Here is a 13677-nt window from a genome sequence, read left to right on the forward strand (position 1 = left end):
TTGGTTTGGTTTGTGTTTGGTTTAGTTTCATGTTTTAACTGTGTCCCATGTTTTTCATGTGTGTGCTTATTTAGTTATTGTGTCCACCTGTTCTCGTCAACCTTCTACCTTACGTCGACCAATCAGCTTCCTCCAGCCACTCGTGTCTTGTCCAAGTGTTCCTCGTTGTCGCGTCAATTTATGTGTATTTAGTTCCCTGGTTTCTTTCAGTCCTTGTCGGTTCATTGTCATTTTCAGTTGTCATTGTCACTGTCTGTGTCATGTCATAGTTGTGTCGCTCAGTTATTTCAGTAGTCATGTTTTGTTTCTTCCCGGACACCTCCCTGGTGAGGTGTTCAGGGCACATCCAACTGGGAGGAGACCCCGGGGACGACCAAGGACACGCTGGAGAGACTACATCCTTTGGCTGGCCTGGGAATGCCTCGGGATACCCCCGGAAGAGCTGGACGAAGTGGCTGTGCAGAGGGAAGTCTGGGCGTCCCTGCTAAAGCTACTGCCCCTGTGACCTGACCCGGATAAGCGGTAGAAACTGGATGGATGGATGGATGTTTTGTTTCTTGTTTTGGGTTTACTCAAGTGTTTCTTTGTTACTTTCTGTTTAGATTTGGGATTTTGTTAATTTAGTATGTAGATCTTTCCATGATCCTTGTTTTCCTTTGTTTTTGGAATTAAATATTTTTTGATACTCGCACTACTGCGTTGCCTCCCTGCTTCCCCGCACTTGGGTCCTCCACATTTTTCCCTTGCCTTCCTTGCCTTCAAAAACCCAAAATGTGACATATATGTTTTATTCGGGCTTGAAATGATCCACAACTGTAATGTTTGTTTCTTTCCAATTCGTATATAGACTATTACTATTTATATATCAAACTTTGAAAGTTCTTACTATGCCCTCTATATTGATGATGTAATGATTTTGGAATTTGAGGTGTGTTTCCTGGGTTTATGGGTCAATGTAATGATGTGTGATCTAGTATATACCTCAGCTGGGTCTAATCCTAACTGTACCTGCTCGGCTTCAATATTGTTGAATGTCAGTGCTTGGTGAGGCAACAGGGTCAATATGAAGTTTCACCAACAGGAAAGTGATTCTGCGCAGCTGTCAACATCTATCACCCTCAATCACTTACACACACACAAACACAAACCAGTCAGACACTCACTGATACATACACACCCTCAAAATCAGACACACAAGGGGTCAGCTACTCATAAAGCCATAACAACAGAAAATGGTATGTGGTTGGAAAAGTATCAGGTCAATTGGATTCTCCAAACACTCCTGTTTTTTTATTTGCCTGTCGGTCTGTCTTCGAGCTCTCAGTATTTACTTCAGCTTGAGGCAGTCTGGAAAAGGGATTGTATTGGTTCCCTTTAAATTTCTTGATTTCCGCACAGTTTATACTGTAAATAAATGTGTTTGTTTTAGGCGCAAATAATCAAGCGATCATATTTTTTTTACTTTCTGAATAGCTACCACAAGATTTTTTCGTAATAATTGGATTCCAGCCCCTTTTGGATCGGTTTATTTCTGTAGTACTATTATACTACTAAATAGCTTTAACATTACTTTTCAATTACATTTTTACACTACTTTTTGATATGCATGTTTTAAGACTGTACACATTTTAAAGAGATTAATCAATATTGTAATTGACTATAGAGACTTTAGTGATCCATAAATGTACATTGATCTTCATTCACCAGTGTTTCTTATTTCATTGAAAGTCTTCCTCTCCTAGGGACGTACAACAACTTGAACAAGGTACCACAGCTGAAGAGGAGCAGAAATGGTTTCACCAGTACCAGGCTCGAGAACACAAGACAAAACAAATACATCTACACCAGGGTTCACCAACCTTTTGGACATCGAGAGCTACTTGGTACTGATTAATGTGAAGGTCTACCAGTTTGATATACACTTCTGAAATGACAAATTTGCCCAAATTATCTTTAATTATCTATTATTAATAATTATTCACACTCATTATTATTGAAGACGTTGATCATGTTAATGATTTGTCACAGTATTTATTCACAATAATTTAGGAATTAAATAGATAGCAATAATTTATTTCTTTAAATCTCTGCAAGTACAGGAAATCATGTCACATTTTCATCACCACTAACAATTTAGTGACAAATCATGAACTATGATGCACCATGTTTGTCCAAATGAGAACATCTCTATTTCTATGTCTGTTAGTGGGAAACCTGGCAATGCATGCTTGTGCAACTCTGAGTGAGTCTTAGAGGTATCCATCAGTGAGGCGTTTCCTGTGTTTGTTTTTGATGAAGTTCATGTCAGAAAAGGCAGATTCACACAGATAGGTTGATCCAAACAAGCTGGCAACCTTCACTGCTGCTGTACATACACGACTGTACTTTTCTGTGTAAACAAGACACCAAAGGTTTGGTGCAGCCTGATAGGCCTTGAGATTCAGATCATTTTGCAAAAGTTACAATTTGAGTCTCCACCTCCATCCAAGCTGAGCATGGCACATAGTTGTTCAGCAATATATGTTGTGTCCACGTTCATGAAAAGGTTGGAAATGAATGACACACAAGCCTGAAGCTGACAATGGTCACAAAACCTGTTCTCAAACTCTTGCCCAAGTCTGTTTATGACTTGAGAGTACCTTTCTACAACTTTGTCAAAATTTTCAGATGCATACGCATTGTCTGTCAGCACTATCTGCACAGAAGGAAAGTGCAGCATCTTTTTTTTCTCTGTAAATGCACAGAGAAAATGTTCATATTCATGAGCTTTAAATGCATTTAGAGCACTTATCATATCAGCAACAGTCTTACCTTTGCCTTGTAGCTCACAGTTCAAATGATCCAGTTTCACAGTAATGTCTGATAAAAATGCAATGTCAGGTGTCCACTCAGTGTCCTCCAGCAGCACGGCGTCTTCACCTTTGGATTGCATGAATCTCTTTTATTTCTCTCAAAAGTGGAAAAAAAAACCCAAACCAAAATTCGTCCCCTGCTGAGCCATCGGATTTCTGTGTGTAGTAACAGGTCACCGTGTTCAGCTGACAGGTCCTCTGAAAGCACCTTGAATGTTCAGTGCTGTTTAGCTCTGGAGCAGATGTTGTTTATGTACTTCACGACGGGAGTCATCACATGCTCAAAGCTGATCACTTTTGAACTGAATGCCTGCTGGTGAATGATTCAGTGGAAATGCAGAAACTTTGGGAACTGTGTGTCACATTTGCAGTGAGCAATGAATCCTGTATGTTGGCCGATCTTAGCAGGAGGTCCGTCTGTAGTCAATGATACCAATTTTTCCAACAGTACCTTTTTCTCGGTGAAAAGTTCCTTCACCGTGTTATAGATGTCAACTCCCCTCGTAATTATCTTTAAGGGCAGTAGTGTCAAAAGTTTTTCTTTTGTGGAGAAATCATCAAACACCATCCGGATCAACACCATTAGCTATAGCAGCTGTACTGCTGCTCTCCACGGACTCGTCACACTGGATGCTTTTTGGGCGTTTTTCACCAGTCTCGTGAAAAAAGACTGGTTTGCACAAAGCTGCCTTCAACTCACTGACTTTTTCCGCTCGTAGTTAGCATAGAAGGTTGTGGCACATCTCAAATGTCTCTCCACTTTGGCGTCGCCACAGTCGCTCCACAAATGAGACACACTCATGATTTTTTCTCAGTGGTAAAGAAAATAACTCGTTCTTTGATTCACTGTGAAATTTTTTGTTCTTCTATCTTCCATGTTTTTGGGAGGTTAAATCTCCTCAACGTAGTTGCACCAGCTAGCTTCGCTCCACAAATACAACCTTTGAACTCTACTTTTTTGTTTTTTGTTTTTTTAATAGTCATTTTCAAATTTACACCAATTTAAAAAGAACAGCTACAAAACATTCTGTATTCAGTACACTGTTAGCACATTCACTGCCATTGTCGGCTTTAGAAGTCAAATATACATGTTAACTGGGAAGGCTGACAGTGAATGAGTGCCAACGTATTTCATGAATAGCCAAGACCTTATGCTGGTGCCGCAAAATGCGCTAGCCTTGAACGTGTGTTGCTATTAAATACATAAATAAAGAAATAAAAAGTGGCACTTAACAGTGTGTAGAAACTATCATTTTTTTTGTTGCTATTCTTTTTAAATTGGTGTCAATGTGTAAATGACAATATTTAAAGAAATAAAAACTGTCATGAACGGAACAGAGGATAGGACCCAAAAATGCACGACTCCAAAACAAATTGACAGTTTCCAAAAAGAGAGGTTTAATAGACGGGCATAGGTCGGTACACAGGCAGGCAATCCAAGAGAGGCAACAGTATCCAAAAACATGAGGCAAAGAGACAAGGTCGATAATCGGAACAGGGTCAGGTCTTACTGTGAATCTATGACGTGGAAACAAGGAATGCTGGAACGCGACGACAAGGTACAACGAACTGGCAACGAGAGGAAATGAGACACGAGGTTATATACAAGGGGTAATTAGGGTGAACGAGGCACAGGTGATGAAGATGCTCACATGAGCAGGTGTGTGTGAAACAGGGGGGGAAGACAAAACCCGGAACACACACACATATGACAGTACCCCCCCCTTAACGGCCGGCCCCAGACGGCCCTGGGGCCCCTGGATGCGCAACGTGGAAGTCCCGAATGAGCGAATCATCCACGATAAACGCAGACGGTACCCAGGAACGCTCCTCAGGCCCATAGCCCTCCCAGTCCACCAGATATTGAAACCCCCTGCCCCTCCGACGAGATGACAACAGCCGCTTCACAGAGAAGACAGGGCCCCCATCCACAAACCGGGGGGGAGGAGGGGGCCTGGAAGGCGGGACCAGAGGGGACTCCCGGGCTGGCTTGAGTAGGCTGACGTGAAAAGTAGGGTGGACCCGCATAGACCTTGGGAGCCTCAGCTTCACGGTGACAGGGTTGATTATTTTTGTGATGGGGAAGGGCCCAACGAACCTGGGAGCGAGCTTCTTGGACTCCACCCGGAGTGGAATATGTTTGGTCGAAAGCCAAACTCGCTGACCCACTTTGTAGTTCGGGGCCGGTGTCCTCCGACGGTCAGCAGCGGCTTTGTAGGACCGTCCCTGGCGCAGCAGCATCTGGCGGGCTCGCTCCCAGGTCCTCCTACAGCGTCTCACCAAGGTTAATGCCGCTGGAACTGTGGATTCTGGGGCTATGGCAGGAAACAGAGATGGTTGGTAACCATGTACAACGTGAAAAGGCGATAGACCAGTGGATGCAGAAGGGAGGGAATTGTGGGAGAATTCGACCCAAACCAGTTTCTGAGACTAGGATCGCGGCTCCTGTGAAGCGAGACATCGGAGCCCCGTCTCCAGGTCCTGGTTCAGCCTCTCGGTTTGGCCGTTGGTTTCAGGATGAAACCCGGATGACAGACTGACGGTAGCACCTATGAGTTTACAAAACTCCTTCCAAAATTGCGAAATGAATTGGGGACCCCTATCAGACACCACATTCTTGGGGAAACCATGGAACTTAAAAACCTGATTAATCATTAGCTCGGCAGTGTCTTTAGCTGAGGGGAGTTTTGGAAGTGCAATGAAGTGCGCCATCTTAGAGAACCTGTCAACAACTGTAAGAATGGTGGTATTGCCTTTAGAGGCCGGTAATCCTGTAACAAAGTCTACGGAAATGTCTGACCAAGGACGTTGTGGTATTGGCAGGGGTCGCAACTCCCCAGAAGGACGTTGATGAGAGGCCTTGTTTGCAGCACATACCTGGCAAGCATTGACGTAATCGCTAACATCCCTCCTAACATTAGGCCACCAAAAGCGCTGTTCGACCACTGATAGCGTCTTGGTAATGCCTGGGTGACATACCGTTCGGTTCGTGTGAGCCCAGTGGATGACTTTTCCCCTTAAGGTCGGAACCACATAAAGCCTGTTCTCGGGGCAATCTTCAGGGCTAGGAGTGTCTTTCAGAGCCCCTTCAACCGCAGTCTCAATGTCCCAAACAAAAGCGGAAATGAAGCATGACTTAGGCAAAATAGTCTTAGGGTCGGACAAAGAACTCTCCTCGGAGAAAATGCGTGACAAAGCATCTGGCTTACCATTTTTAGAACCCGGTCGGTATGATAACGTAAAATTAAATCTAGAGAAGAAAAGAGCCCATCTAGCCTGCCTCGCATTTAATCTTTTGGCAGTTTTAATATATTCAAGGTTCTTGTGATCTGTCCATACTAAAAACGGAGTATGTGCCCCCTCTAGCCAGTGCCTCCACTCCATCAAAGCCACCTTGACTGCCAGCAGTTCACGGTCGCCAATGTCATAATTTTTTTCAGCTGGGGTCAATTTTTTGGAGAGAAACGCACAAGGATGTAACTTCTCATCCTTGAGAGACTTCTGGGAGAGCACTGCTCCTATTCCGGCATCAGACGCATCGACTTCTACCACAAACTGCTGTTTGAGATCTGGCAAAGTAAGGATGGGAGCGGAGGTAAAGCTCGACTTAAGTTTTTGAAAAGCTGCATGACAAAGCGGGTTCCATACAAAAGGTTTGTGTGGCGAGGTAAGATCATGCAAAGGAGAGGCTATAGAACTGAAATTCCTGATGAATTTCCTGTAGAAGTTTGCGAACCCTAAGAACCTTTGTACATCTTTGCGTGACGTGGGAGTAGGCCAATTAATAACGGCATCGACTTTGCAAGGGTCCATCTTGACTTCACCTTGAGCCAGGACGAAACCCAGAAAAGAAACGGACGCCTGGTGGAACTCACATTTCTCAGCCTTGACATAGAGTTGATTCTGCAGTAACTGCTGCAAAACAGAGCGGACATGAATAATGTGAGTCTCCTCATCCGGGGAGAATATCAGAATATCATCTAAATAAACAAAAACATAAACATTCAACATGTCGCGCAGGACATCGTTGACAAGGTTCTGGAAAACAGCTGGAGCGTTAGTAAGCCCAAAAGGCATTACCAAATATTCATAATGTCCCGTTGGTGTGTTAAATGCTGTTTTCCATTCATCCCCCTCCCTTATCCTGACTAGATGATATGCATTTCTTAAGTCCAGTTTTGTGAAAATCTTGGCTCCCTCCAGGAACTCAAAGGCGGTGGAGATGAGAGGAAGAGGGTACCTGTTTTTGACCGTGATCTCATTGAGACCCCGGTAATCGATACAGGGTCGCAGGGTCTTGTCTTTCTTGTCCACGAAGAAAAATCCTGCTCCCGCAGGGGATGAAGATGGGCGAATGATCCCGGCTGCCAGTGATTCTTCTATGTATTCCTTCATGGCCTTGTGTTCCGGCCCTGAAAGAGAGAAAAACCTCCCTCGTGGGGGTGTGGTTCCAGGCAGCAAGTCAATAGCACAGTCATAAGGTCTGTGGGGTGGAAGGGATTTGGCCTTGGACTTGGAAAAAACATCTTTAATATCCTGATAACAGGTGGGCACTTGAGATAAATCAGGAGAGCCTAGTGTCACTTTAGGAAGAACCCGTGTAGGGTCTTCCTTAATGAAATTCAGACTCACCTCTCCCGTGCCCTGGCTACCGGCACCGGCAACTTTGACGTGACAGTTGCTCACGGAATGACCCAACTGACCGCAGTAGAAGCACCGCCCTTCCCTAAGCCGGCGTTGACGTTCCTCAGAGGAGAGACGGAACCTGCCCCGTTGCATGGGCTCATCCGTGGTGACGCTAGCCAGTGGATTGAGACTGGCAGCAGGGAATCTGCCTTGGTTTGGCTTGTCACCGAGGCTCGTCCTCCAAGTGCGCGGTGAAGCATCCCTCCGCCGATCTCCATCCAGCTCGCGATCCAAAAGCCTTCTGTCGATCTTGAGGGCAAGAGCGATGAGAGTGTCCAAGTCGGGTGGCAGGTCTAGCGGGACTAAATGATCTTTGACGGCGGGGGATAGTCCTTGAAAAAAGGCATCGAGTAGCGCCCGATTATTCCAATGAGTCTCAGCTGCTAGAATGCGAAACTCAATCGCGTAATCTGACACCCTGCGCTTGCCTTGTTGTAAGGTGACAAGGGAGCGAGCTGCCTCACGATCAGGAGTGGAAAATTGAAAAATTTGCTCCATAGTCTTGACGAAAAAAGCCCATGAATGACACGCGGCGGAATTGCGGCTCCATTCAGCAGTAGCCCACGCCTCCGCACGACCAGTCAGGTGGGAAATGACGAATGCGATCTTTGCCCGCTCGGTGGAGAAGGCGGCTTCCTGCAGTTCAAAGTGGAGTTCGCACTGCGTGATGAACGGCTTAATGTTCCCAGATTCTCCAGAGAACCTCTCCGGTCGAGAGAGCTGTGGGCAGACAGCAGCGGAGGTGGCAGGTGGCTGCATGGTGACTACTTCACACGGAAATACCGTGGCAGTACTGGGTGTGGTGCCCACTGGTTCTTTCTCTTGAAAAAATTTCAAAAGAAGTTCAAACTGCGAGGCCACCTGTCTCATCATATTGTCCTGATTCCTTGACAGTCCCTCTAGATGAAAGTGGAGGGCGGCAATCTGCTCATCCTGCTTCGCGAGGCGTTGACCCTGCGCTTGAAGGGCTTTGCGCACCGGGTCTGAGTCTGCTGGGTCCATGTTCTGGCCAGTTCGTTCTGTCATGAACGGAACAGAGGATAGGACCCAAAAATGCACGACTCCAAAACAAATTGACAGTTTCCAAAAAGAGAGGTTTAATAGACGGGCATAGGTCGGTACACAGGCAGGCAATCCAAGAGAGGCAACAGTATCCAAAAACATGAGGCAAAGAGACAAGGTCGATAATCGGAACAGGGTCAGGTCTTACTGTGAATCTATGACGTGGAAACAAGGAATGCTGCAACGCGACGACAAGGTACAACGAACTGGCAACGAGAGGAAATGAGACACGAGGTTATATACAAGGGGTAATTAGGGTGAACGAGGCACAGGTGATGAAGATGCTCACATGAGCAGGTGTGTGTGAAACAGGGGGGGAAGACAAAACCCGGAACACACACACATATGACAAAAACAGTAGTCTTCTTCTTTTCCTTTCGGCTTGTCCCGTTAGGGGTCGCCACAGCGCGTCATCCTTTTCCATGAGAGCCTATCTCCTGCATCCTCCTCTCGAACACCAACTGCCATCATGTCTTCCCTCACGACATCCATCAACCTTCTCTTTGGTCTTCCTCTAGCTCTCTTGCCTGGCAGCTCCATCCTCATCATCCTTCTACCAATATACTCACTCTCTCTCCTCTGGACGTGTCCAAACCATTGAAGTCTGCTCTCTCTAACTTTGTCTCCAAAACATCGAACCTTGGCTGTCCCTCTGATGAGCTCATTTCTAATTTTATACAACCTGGTCACTCCGAGAGCGAACCTCAACATCTTCATTTCCGCCACCTCCAGCTCTGCTTCCTGTTTTCTCTTCAGTGCCACTGTCTCTAATCCATACATCATGGCTGGCCTCACCACTGTTTTATAAACTTTGCCCTTCATCCTAGCAGAGACTCTTCTGTCACATAACACACCTGACACCTTCCTCCACCCGTTCCAACCTGCTTGGACCCGTTTCTTCACTTCCTGACCACACTCACCATTGCTCTGGACGGTTGACCCCAAGTATTTAAAGTCCTCTACCCTTGCCATCTCTTCTCCCTGTAGCCTCATTCTTCCCCCACCACCCCTCTCATTCATGCACATATATTCTGTTTTACTTCGGCTAATCTTCATTCCTCTTCTTTCCAGTGCATGCCTCCATCTTTCTAACTGTTCCTCCAGCTGCTCCCTCCTTTCACTGCAGATCACAATGTCATCTGCAAACATCATGGTCCACGGGGATTCCAGTCTAACCTCATCTGTCAGCCTATCCATCACCACTGCAAAAAGGAAGGGGCTCAGGGCTGATCCCTGATGCAGTCCCACGTCCACCTTAAATTCTTCTGTCACACCGACAGCACACCTCACCGCTGTTCTGCTGCCCTCGTACATGTCCTGTATTATTCTAACATACTTCTCTGCCACTCCAGACTTCCGCATGCAGTACCACAGTTCCTCTCTGGGTACTCTGTCATAGGCTTTCTCTAGATCTACAAAGACACAATGTAGCTCCTTCTGACCTTCTCTGTGCTTTTCCATCAACATCCTCAAGGCAAATAATGCATCTGTGGTACTCTTTCTAGGCATGAAACCATACTGTTGCTCGCAAATACTCACTTCTGTCCTGAGTCTAGCCTCCACTACTCTTTCCCATAACTTCATTGTGTGGCTCATCAACTTTATTCCTCTATAGTTGCCACAGCTCTGCACATCACCTTTGTTCTTAATAATGGGCACCAGTACACTTTTCCTCCATTCCTCAGGCATCTTCTCACGCACTAGAATTCTATTGAACAAGCTGGTCAAAAACTCCACAGCCACCTCTCCTAGATGCTTCCATACCTCCACAGGAATGTCATCAGGACCAACTGCCTTTCCATTTTTCATTCTCTTTAATGCCTTTCTAACTTCCCCCTTACTAATCATTGCCACTTCCTGGTCCACCACACTTGCCTCTTCTACTCTCCCTTCTCTATCATTTTCCTCATTTATCAACTCCTCGAAGTATTCTTTCCATCTACCTAGCACACTGCTGGCACCAGTCAACATATTTCCATCTCTATCCTTAATCACCCTAACCTGCTGCACATCCTTCCCATCTCTATCCCTCTGTCTGGCCAGCCTGTATAGATCCTTTTCTCCTTCTTTAGTGTCCAACCTGCCATACATGTCATCATATGCCTCTTGTTTTGCCTTTGCCACCTCTACCTTTGCCCTGTGTCGCATCTCAATGTATTCCTTTCGCCTCTCCTCGGTCCTCTCAGTGTCCCACTTCTTCTTAGCTAACCGTTTTTCTTGTATGATTTCCTGTACTGTGAGGTTCCACCACCAAGTCTCCTTCTCTCCTTTCCTGCCAGAAGATACACCAAGTACTCTCCTGCCTGCTTCTCTGATCACCTTGGCTGCAGTGGTCCAGTCTTCTGGAAGCTCTTCCCGTCCACCGAGAGCCTGTATCACCTCTTCCCGAAAAGCTGCACAACACTCGTCCTGTCTCAGCTTCCACCACATGGTTCTCTTCTCTGCCTTTGTCTTCCTAATTTTCCTCCCCACCACCAGAGTCATCTTACACACCACCATCCTATGCTGTCTAGCCACACTCTCCCCTACCACTACCTTACAGTTGGTAACCTCCTTCAGATTACATCGTCTGCACAAGATGTAATCCACCTGTGTGCTTCTACCTCCGCTCTTGTAGGTCACCCTATGTTCGTGCCTCTTCTGGAAAAAAGTGTTCACTACAGCCATTTGCATCCTTGTTGCAAAGTCTACCACCATCTGTCCCTCCAAGTTCCTTTCCTGGATACCGTACTTACCCATCACTTCTTCATCACCCTTATTACCTTCACCAACATGTCCATTACAATCTGCACCAATTACGACTCTCTCTCTGTCTGGGATGCTCAGAACTACATCATCTAGCTCCTTCCAGAATTTCTCTTTCACCTCTAGGTCACATCCTACCTGTGGGGCATAGCCACTAATCACATTACACATAACACCCTCAATTTCAAATTTCAGCCTCATCACTCGATCTGATACTCTTTTCACCTCCAAGACATTCTTAGCCAACTCTTCTTTTAAAATAACCCCGACTCCATTTCTCTTCCCATCTACACCATGGTAAAATAATTTAAACCCTCCCCCTAAACTTCTAGCCTTACTGCCTTTCCACCTGGTCTCCTGGACACACAATATATCAACCTTTCTCCTAATCATCATGTCAACCAACTCCCGAGATTTTCCTGTCATAGTCCCAACATTCAAAGTCCCCATATTCAGTTCTAGGCTCTGTGTTTTCCTCTTCTCTTTCTGCCGAAGAACCCGCTTTCCACCTCTTCTTCTTCTTCTTCTTTGACTTCGACTTCGACCCACAGTAGCTGAATTTCCAACAGCGCCCTGCAGGTTGACGGCGCCGGTGGCGGACGTTGTTAACCCGGGCCACGACCGATCCGGTATGGAATTCTTTGGATGAACGCTCATATTTGTTTGGCAAGGTTTTAAGCCGGATGCCCTTCCTGACGCAACCCTCTGCATTTATCCGGGCTTGGGACCGGCCTACAGTTTGCACTGACTTGTGCCCCCCATAGGGCTGCAGTCTATAGAGAAAAAAAAAATCTAATCATATGGGCTAACAGCAGGTATTTTGGATGAATGCTCTTACACATGTCCTGTATATTAACCATTGTCAAAAATAGCAAGGTGTTTCTAAACACATACAATGTCGTGGAATGAGCAGCGCAGGTCGAATATGCCTCGGTATGCCGCGATGAGCAGGCGGTGAGCCAGTGTGACCAGAAAGTAATGTATTTCATGCCGCGAGGAGCCAAGCCCTTATGCCGGTGTTGCAAAATGCGCTAGCTCTCAAAAAAATTTAGAAGCATTGCACTGGTGAACTATTTAATATATATATACAAAACAGTAACATGCTATTTTCTTCAATATGCTCAACTGTTCATCCAAATTGTTCTACAATAATAAAAAAATCTTGTATAAGAAAATATTGGCAAATGCTAGAGTTGTTTTGAAAAAGTGCTTAAGTATGATTTAAGAACAAATGTAAGGTGAATGGGAGCTTGCCTTAGAAAGAGAAATGAGAGTTAACAGTGAGTTTCCTCACTGTGCATTGTTCTGGTACTCGGCAGCAAGGGCATAAAAGATGACAGTCATGTGTGTTGGATTGCTAGAGGTTAGTGCATATAGCATTGATTTAACCAGCACATATAACTGGGTATGGACCGTCAACATTAAAATGCAGAAAGCATCAGTCTGCTGATGCATAAAACTACCATGCAGAACATATTCTGATTGGGCATATACACACAGGCATGCACACACACACACACACACACACACACACACACACACACACACACATAGACACGTTATGAAAGACACATTCACATTTGGCTCAGTTCATCCAGAACATTCTCTGATGGCTTTATCATTTTCCCTGCTCCCATACACCCTGACGATCACTGTGTATGTGTGTGCATAATGTAGTATCATATTAATGGGGAATATTTAGATTTATGAGTGGGTTATTAATTGCGGAAATGCTTTACGTTATCCCCATTTTATGGGGTGGAAAGATAATAACCTAATAACTTCCGCCTTGCATATATATGTGTGTGTGTATGTGTGTGTGTGTGTGTGTGTGTGTGTGTGTGCGTGCGTGTGTGTGGGTGTGTGTGTGTGTAGGGGGGTTAGGTAAAGCTGCCATTCTTGATATTCAGCACTTTCCCAGTAAGAGTATGTACTTACTGAAAGTATTTATATTAAATGATTTTCATAAACAGAAGACAAACTAAGGATGCACATTGCAAAGATTATTGACCATTCAGATAAAAAAAGTTGCTTTTGATGTCAAAATTTTAAGGAAACCTTTGTATGGATTTTAATTGAATATATTCTGACGATACAGTATGTTGTGTGTTGTGAAATTTCAACAATGCCATATTCAGTATTTTAACAGTCAAACATCAAATTAAGATACTAATTAAAAACACCAAACTGGACACAAACATGGCTCTAAAAGGAGTGATAAATGAGCTGCTTCCCCCCTCCAAAAAGAAAAACAATGCATGACTGTACTTGTTAAATTATGTTAGCACATCCCCAGTATTAACCTTATAATGATGATAATGTCAATATAGAT

General features: G+C 45.0%; 1 protein-coding gene across 1 annotated transcript; it reads right to left on the bottom strand.

Moving 5' to 3' along the window:
* Nucleotides 1-6044: 6044 nt before the first annotated feature.
* On the bottom strand, nucleotides 6045-7786 carry LOC133484873 (uncharacterized; the record flags this gene model as incomplete). The annotated part of the gene is made up of 1 exon (XM_061788026.1): nucleotides 6045-7786. A coding segment is annotated over exon 1 (1587 nt), but the record flags the coding sequence as incomplete, so codon positions are not given.
* Between the last annotated feature and the right edge of the window lie 5891 nt (nucleotides 7787-13677).

The sequence above is a fragment of the Phyllopteryx taeniolatus genome, chromosome 10 (assembly GCF_024500385.1).
Source record: "Phyllopteryx taeniolatus isolate TA_2022b chromosome 10, UOR_Ptae_1.2, whole genome shotgun sequence".
Lineage (NCBI taxonomy): Eukaryota > Metazoa > Chordata > Actinopteri > Syngnathiformes > Syngnathidae > Phyllopteryx > Phyllopteryx taeniolatus.